General features: G+C 38.6%; 1 protein-coding gene across 1 annotated transcript in view; it reads right to left on the bottom strand.

Moving 5' to 3' along the window:
* Positions 1-7,392: 7,392 nt before the first annotated feature.
* TRPA1 (transient receptor potential cation channel, subfamily A, member 1) overlaps positions 7,393-8,970 on the bottom strand; it is a gene marked incomplete at its 5' end in the record, with an annotated part of 38,332 nt that continues 36,754 nt past the window's right edge. Inside the window, one exon of the mRNA XM_010140635.1 lies at positions 7,393-7,816. Coding sequence (XP_010138937.1) covers positions 7,585-7,816 — 232 coding nt within the window. The remainder of the gene's footprint in view (positions 7,817-8,970) is intronic.

The following is an 8,970-nucleotide window of genomic DNA, read 5'->3' as shown; positions in this document are numbered from 1 at the left end:
ACGAACTGAGCCATTCCACCTTTCGCAGGCTGTCCAGAGAGGCGAGCACAGCTCTACCCTGAAGTGCTGAATGGGGACGTTTGGGTTTTCAGATCCAGGGGTCTGAGAGTCAGTCATCCACGCTGATGGAGAACTTGGGAGCACGCAGACAGGTCTGCATCTAGAGCTGAGTAGACATCAAATCCCTCCCTGTGACACATTGCGAGTTTAAAAAAAATATTTCACAGGCCAGATCAAGAAAACAAAGTGAAAACTTCAATTCAAAATGAAAACCATGATGCTGATTGCTAAAAACTTTAAAACTAAAACCTTGTTATGTTTAACTCTGATACCTATTTCTGATCATTATGTTATATTTTCAGTATTAGTCTTCTTTTTTTTTAGAAAAAAATCAAATTTCAAAATTAAAAATCAATTAGAGCCTAATGATTAGCTCTTTCTGACTTCAAACATGTGCTGATGTTTCCGTGCTTGTTAAGAAGCAGTTAAAGAGCAGCCTCATGAAGATGCTTTAGTGTCCAAAAAGTACACTCAGCTTCCTGGGTGCTGTAGAAATAGAAAGCTAAATATTTTTTAGCATCATTTTTTTTTTTAAAGAAAAAACCCAGAAGAATCATGATGATCACTATCTAATAACATCTTTCAGGCTGCTAAGTTGTCACTTGTTATAATTAAACACACACTGTATGTCTCCTGATTAATTGAAACTCAGATTTTTATTTTTTGTACTAGGAAGTTAGAGTCTATTCCTACTGTCTTTTCTAGCTGATATCCAATTTACATTTCTACTGTTGAATACTGAGATGAGGAGAAGAGCATCCCAGGGTCAGTGGTATTGGATTACATGGATTGTAGTAGGGGGTCCTGAAAACCTTTCCCCCCCCCCTTTTTTTTTTGATGGGGAGAGGAGAAAAATAATAAACCAAAAGTCTTCCACTGCTAGGAAATAAAAAATAGGCATTGTTGCAAGCCATAATGACAGATAAATATTCCTTGGCTTTTTTTTTAAGAGTATTGTGTCCAGCTCTGGGCTCCCCAGTTCAAGAGAGACAGGGAACTACTTGAGAGAGTCCGGTGGAGGGCTACAATGATTAGGGGACTGGAGCGACTGTCTGTTTAGCCTGAAGAAGAGAAGACTGAGACAGAATCTTAACGATGCTTACAAATATCTAAAGGGTGAGTGTCAAGAGGATGGGCCCAGTCTCTTTTCAGTGGTGCGCACTGATAGGACCAGGAGCAATGGACACAAGACTAGAACACGGCAAGTTCCATCCCAATATATGGAAAAACTTCTTTACTTTGAGGGTGACAGAGCACTGGATTGGGCTGCCAGAGAGGTTATGGAGACTCTGGAGTCTTAACCCACCTGGTTGTGTTCCTGTGCAGCCTGCTCTAAGCAAAACTGCTTTAGCAGGGGGTTGGACTAGATGATGATCCCCAGAGGTCCTTTCCAACTCCTACCATTCTGTGATTCTGTGATGCTGTGATTCTATATTTTAACTGCCCCCGGAGATTGCCACAACAAAATGGTGTGGATGTGAGTATGGGCTGCTTTGGTTTCACTGGTCAGACTGCCTCAGCAGCCAAATCTATGTTTAGGATACATTTACAAAAAAGAGAGCAATTTATTAAAAGTTGGTTTCCACATGAAGACCCTCCAAGCATGTTATGGGTTGATGCAGCAGCGGTGGGAGGAGGGCTGGCAGTCCAGCCAAAGCAGTCATAGAGTAACTCAGCATCCATGATCAGCTGGCTGACCACTCAACCCTTCTGCAGGAAGGATAAAATGTCTTCCCTGGAGCCTGCTTTAACTTTCTGCATGTGTACATTTAATGTCTGAAGCTCCCTGCAAGCCCAGCAAGGCAAGGGACAGGGTACCTTTGGGCAGCCTGGAGCCTTGGCCAGGATCAGAATAGCAGAGAAAGAAATGATGGCAAATCTTAGTCTGCACTGACAACTGAATTAATTTAGAAGTTATGAAGAACATGCTATTGTCTTCTGTTCTACCATCCTTCTTGATCAGGACTTGCTTTCCCATAGTCTACCCATCAGTATTGACAATGTCTGAATAGTCTTCAAGCTGCTGCCTACATTGAGCCACACGTGGAAGCTGATTTCAAGCTCTCTGAAGTAAAAATGGATCTTTCCTTTGCTTTCAACAATCCGTGGGGCTTGCTCTATTGTCATTACAATGCTGCCCCTTCTATGCAGGTAGTAATTAGCCTAACAGCAAAATATGGGAGGCGTGTGGGATGAAGAAGCACTGGCAGAGTCGAAGGCAGCTACACTGTCCTACAATCCTGTGGCTGCAAATGCTGCCAAGTGCCAACAGATGACGTTACAAGGCTTCACGACTCTGAAAGCCTCTCAGAAAATCATAGAATGGTTTTTGTTGGAAGATACCTTCAAGATCATGAAGTCCAACCATTAACATGACACCACCAAGTCACCATTAAACTATGTCCCTAACATAATAATTACCACCCGCATGTGAGATTCCCAGAGGAATGACCACCTGAGAGAAACTGCCATGTCATGGAAGTTAATAGTGGATTCATCACTAGGGCTAGAATACCCAGGAGTATTCATTCCTACTTTTTATCTGCTGTCATGTAATGTAGCACTGTTTAAACACACACATTAGGGCAGACCAGGAGCTGGGATGACACAAAAGGATTGAAAGTGACAAATCTAAGAATGACCAACCCTGCTTTAATTGTGCTTTAGTTTCACTGAAGCATTTCATCTTTCATGACCCTAACTATTTAGATACACTATAAAATAAAGAAAATGTCCAAGCTTAAGCGATGTTTATTTTTATTTTCTTCAGTCTCTCCTATTTCTCTCTAGGTAGACATTTTAAATATTTCTGAAGCCTAAGAGAAAATAAATCCACAGGCCTAGAAATATATTATACTGTATTTCATAATTCAACCATTTTCTTTATTTAAAGTCTATTTTGTAAAGTAGGATTGTAGGCATTGAAAAACAGACTTTTACATCAGAAAATATGCATGCTGGAGCTAGTATTTTATTGTTTATCTCTAGAGTAATTAATACCTGGTTTATGAGTTCCTCAAGAATTATCTGTGCATTGTTGTGTTTATTCAGATAAGTGGATGATGCTTTTATGACTCTGCTGGAAAACAAACAAAGCTCTCTGGTGACTCATAGTCCTTGCTGTGGACTATTGGCTCCATCCTTAACTTCACCAGCACCTCTTGTCTTTTCTTTCACCAGTCAAACTTAACAAGCTCTATGGCATTGATAACTTTGCTGTCCCAAACCCAAAGACCACAGGTGCCCTCTAAGCTAGCTCTATAGCACCCTTCATGTTGTCTCCCTTCCTTTTAATTGAATACAGCCCCCAGGTTGGGTCAGATACACTTTATATTTGCACCTTGAATGCAGAAGAAGTGTATGCTGGCAGTCCCCTTCATTTTCAAAGATACTTTAATAGTGTTTAGCAACACATATTTCTGCCTTACCTTCCTGTAACAAGTTTTTTTGGGAAATGGTCTGTCTCACTTCTCCAGCTTTTTCTCTGGTTGTAGCAGCCTGACTTTTGGATCACCTTCAGTTCTTCCACAAGATCCCACCTGTCTGGTGGGCAGGAAGCTGAAGGTGTAGATTTCTCTGTTTCCTCTGACATAACTATAGCATGTATTTTTACACCATCACCCCCCCCACACACACACACACCTCCACACTCCGCCAGTAGTTATTTGAATGTTATAGAATAACAGATACCTTCTCACAGCAAGTGAAATCTTATGGCTAGTTTTATACATTAATGAAGAAACATGAAATAACTGAGGAATTTTTACATACTCAGAAAGTAGGTATTACTATAACTAGCAAGGAAACAAATTGTAATGAAATAAAATTAGTCCACCTCTATTAATTATCAAAGTTTGTTGGGTTGAAGTTGAAGGCTGAAGTATACAGACCTCCCTAGCTTTTCCTTTGTGTGTGAAACTTGTTCACAAAGCAATACACATTACAGGACTATAAGCTAGCTTTCTTAAGGGAGAAAGAGTCTGTGCCCAATTTAGAACAGATATGGATTTGAAATGCTAATCCTAGATCTTCTCAAAACCAAATGAGATAAGCATGCTCAGAGCATCCTACAGACTTACCAGAGCCACCTGAGATTCAAGCTGTCATGTTTTCTTTTGCTGCATATGACAAATAATTAATCTTAATCTGATGATTTCCATAGAAAGTTAAATAACTAATTCAATGTTGTAATATTAGCTAATTATAAAATACCTTATATGTGTCTTGCCATACAAAACCCAAGAATTGTTTTTTCTTGCATATTAATTAACATAGAGATGGTTTAACTATTTTCTATCCACTGTTATTTGTGTCTGCTGAGAACTGATCCCTCATGAAGCCAAAAGACCAGGTTCTGACTTTGCATCTTACCTTAAAATGAGGAAACACCTATTTTAAACTTCTGTGTTTTCTTCCAAGAATTGGCTGATTTTGGTTCCACGTACACCATGATAATTCTGCTCTGCAAGCACCCAAGTATGGCTGAATTAACAGGCGCTCTCTATATCCCAACCGCCATATACTCTTCTTCTACTCTTGATTTGTGTAGTCCTTCCTATTGCCACCACAATGGAAAGGAACAGTTTTCTGCCAGCCTGTCCTGATGGCCATGGCACCCTGTGAGCACATATTAAACCCAGGAGCAACTACCTAAAACAATCTTTCAGTAGATATTAGTATTTGTTCAACTATCTATTTGTGTGCAAACTACCCAGTTAAACAATGTACATTTGGCAATTTTCTCTTAAATCCTTAAATGCGTCTACCTTTATAAATGGTGTTACGACACACCGTGGAGTTTGTTAGAAGCATCTGCATTGCCAAAGTCACTTCTGTATGAGATGATTGTGCATTGGCTTCTTAATGATGATCCAGTACTGGATTTAGACCCACACTGGATGTCCAAGCTCTCCAGCCACACTAATTTGTGGAAGAGCAGTTGCTAAGAATTTTAACATGCTGTGAACCTGCTATGATTAAGCCACAGAAAACAAAACAAAACCAAACCACCCAGGCGAACTATGCAATGGTGGTAGGGTCAGCTTTGGATGTGTATGTGGGAAGGGCGGATATGGTCATCTGTATTTTCCACTGTAATGACAGCTGCTAAATGAATGAAAGAAGCAAAGCCTGAGGGGGGGAAAAAGAAAAAAAGAAAATATTGCTCAAATTTTAAGTTAAATGCTCAGAAAAGCTGAGAGGCTGCTGTGTACCCATGGCTCAGAGTTCTTTTAAAAGAGGCTTGAAAGGCTGAAACTGAAATCATGAAAGCTGACTGCTTTGCTTTATCTGTAACCATACAGTTGTTCCTCTTAAAACTATGCATTTAGGCCCAATTTACTTATTAAAAAATGTTATCACTCACTGCCATCTAGTGTTAATGGCACAAATTGGCAGGAATTTAAAATTACTTTTCCAGCTTTAAGAATTTAAAGAAATCTACATTCTTCAAGTTTGTTTTACCAGGAGAACATGGATATTCCTGCTTCCACTGACAGAGGGAGCTGCAGATGCACAGTAGCTCAGAAAATCTGAACAATTTTGTTCACAGAAATAGATCTGAGTGTATAGGTCACAATGAAAATTCAATGATTAAAGTTACCTTCTATTTTACTTCTTTGATTCTGACCCTGATTACTGGTTCTCTCCCTGTTTCACTGTGTCATACCAAACTGGACCTAGAATCCACAGCTGTTCAGCCTGCAGCCTGCTGGGCAGATATAGCATGCTTTGCAGCACGTTTCTCATCCTTTCCTTGTCAACAGAAAACTGGAGACACTGTTATGCTCCGCTATCTCTGCAGTGCATTTTTGTCCGCCTGGGGATGTGAAAGTGATGGTACACACCAGATCTCAACAGCACAATTAGAATGTGATCAACAGGCAGACTTAAGGATGGGGCCGCTGGGGCACCCAGGAATACATCTGTGGACACAGTCACACAGCAGTGCCTGTGTCCATGCTCCCAATCCGCTGTTCGAATGCAGTAGCCATGTCCTTATTTTCTGCTTCCAGTAGCCATGTGCTTATTTTCTGCCTCAAACTACTTCTTAACTAAAACATTACAGTACACTTAAATGCAAAATGCCTATGCAGATTCTGGGATGCAAACCCAGAACTGAACTCCATTTTTAACAGCAAACATCTTCAGTTGCAGCCAGCATGAATTTATGCTACAGGATTCAAAGGTATCAATGAATCTTGCCATGATTCTCTTTTGAAGAGAAAAAATCCAAGGGCTTCCTGAATCTCTGCAACTGCCAACCACCCTTAGATATTAGCAACCATCCAGCTTAGTAAGTGTAGTAGAATATGCAAAACCACTGATAATGTCTTCCTGTCTCTATTTTACCAGGCCTGGATTTAAAGTCTTAAAGCTGGGGTAAAGCAATTGGGTGAGAAAACATCTTCCCTACTGAACAGCATGTCATTCCTGGCAATTTTAAGGCACAAGTCTCACTAATTTACAGAGCATCTCCCTGTGTTTTCTGAAGATTGGACAAGTTTTGTACAGTGTGAATTACCTCCTGATGGCTACCTTTTTGAATAAACAGGAATTATAATTGTTCTTTACATGAAGAATTTACGTATATTCAGTTCTTAAAGAAAATGTCTGGATTCAAAAGCAGCAGTGTCACAACCACACAGTTGTAATTAGTTTATTAGCACTCTTTTTGAAACAAATATACTCAGGTACTTACACACAGTTTAATTTTTGTTCATTCCACATACGATATACTACTGTATATTGCATAATGCACTGCATATACAGTAAATAAATAATAAGACCAAGGTGCAGATTAAAGTAGCAAGGTCAGTTTTAGGTTATTAAGAAGGCCAAAATCACATTAGCAATAGAAGGACATCAAGTTGTATATGACTAATATTTAACATGACATTCTATTGTTGCTATATGCATGCTAGTACAAATGATCCCTCTGAGAGCTGCATATAGGTATCTACGAAAAAAATCAGTTCTTCCCTTACATTAAATTTTTGTGATCTTTTTATTTCTTACCTTTCAGGCCTAATCCTGCAGTCCTTAACAAAAATTCCAGCATAATCTGTCAGGTTTCTTTCTTTTTCTTTAAGCTACATGAAGCCCATTAGCTCTCCCAAAACACCTGAATACTAAATGATTAGAGTTTGAATTTCTAAAAATTTGGAAACTTAAAAAATATTTGTAACAGAAAATAATGTAACTAAGTACAGACCTAAGAGTATTAGGGTCAAATCCAGGAACAGATCTAGGTAGAAGCCTTGGGAACTGTCAGGACAGTGAGGTTGGCATCTGGTGAATTAGGCACTTTGCTGATTAGCCAGCTACTTTTAGGATCACAGTTTTGGATGTAGACATCTTCAAGTCTCCTTAAATACTGTTTTGAGCACTTGCATCCTTTTTTCTATCTCGCCTTTTTTTGTACTTGAATACATGGTGTATCACATTAACATTATGCACAGACAATAAGAGGAATGACCCTAAAGTAAAACAAAATGTTAACACAACATGATATTATAGCCATGTCTAGAAGAAGCTATTGTTCTTTTCTGTGCTTGGGTTAGGCACATTTGTTTTAACAGCTTTTAACACAGTATCCCATTTACTATTCTTGTGCTCTAACTGCCTTTTCCGAAACTTGTGCTGAAATAAATCATTGCTGTCTTCATCCTCAGCCTCTGACACTATCTCCATTTTTTGGATAATCAGTTTAATGAGGTCATGTTGCTTTTCCAACAGTGTTGATATATCTTTGAGCCTAAAAAGAAAAAAATGCACACAGCAGGCTTTGTCATTTGGTTTCTGGACTTTTTACTTATTAAAATTACAGATGCAAAAGACCTGACAGTCCTCAACATCACCCTTCTGCTAACAAAGAATATTAACTGGAGAGCGTTTACTTTTTCAAGCTGGGTATTTCCCCAGGTTTCATGAAATAGAATTAAAGAACAAATTTCTGGTTCTTGAGAAAAGTAACTTACTATTTATTTAAAGTAAGGGCAATTTCATTCTCAAAATAAAATTGTCAACAGCTTTATCAAAAGTTTTTCTTATTGACTGAAGTAGTCTGGCAAGAAAAAATTGCCAGATTTACAATGGCAATTAAACATCTACAAACATTTAGAGAACTTCACAACTACTTTAAACAGCATATGAGAGATACTGACAAGGCACTTAATGATTTTTTTTAAAGTGCTATCCAAATTACAATTGATACAGAGTTAACATCAGTTGCCATCATGCATACAGAACGCAATATCTTTTAAGTAAAAAAATGGGAAAAACATTAGAAACTGTCTTCATAAAACTACCAAACAGTTTTGTTGAAAAGCTACTTCTCAGAATGTCTAGACTCACAACACTACAGCATGAAATACACATAGTGACTGAAAAGGTTCTCTGTGAACAACAGTTTGGAGCTTTCTTAGATGTAGGTGCCTTTTTTTATATACAAAAAAGTATATATGTTTTAAAATACGTGAAAACTGCAAGAATTAAAATAGTGCAGCAATTCGCCAACATTAATACAAAGCAAAACAAACAAACAAAAAAAATAATCCCACTCCAAACGAAAAACCAAAACCTGATACACTCAGCATTGAGTGCCACTAGCTTCAGTAGGAACTGAACCCTGTTTTGAACTCTGACAGTAAAACATGCTGGCAACACAGGAAAACAAAGTTTCCAGCCCGTATCTTCAGAGCAGTAAATAAAACTTTTCAAAGTGAAATGGCCACAAGTTATTCTACTTCAAATAATTTTATGTTCTATGCTGGTTCTTAATATATTGATGTAGTGTGGATTTGAAGAAGGACTTGTAAATTCCATAGTTTGCCTATGTCTGTAGGGTGTATTTTCACCCCTTCAACTCTTGCTGAGTCCTTCACCCCCCCAACCCCTCCTCCCACCCAC

The sequence above is a fragment of the Buceros rhinoceros genome, unplaced genomic scaffold, assembly GCF_000710305.1.
Source record: "Buceros rhinoceros silvestris isolate BGI_N320 unplaced genomic scaffold, ASM71030v1 scaffold12807, whole genome shotgun sequence".
Lineage (NCBI taxonomy): Eukaryota > Metazoa > Chordata > Aves > Bucerotiformes > Bucerotidae > Buceros > Buceros rhinoceros.
The sequence above is the reverse complement of the archived record's forward strand: the minus strand, read 5'-3'. Positions and strand labels throughout refer to the sequence as shown.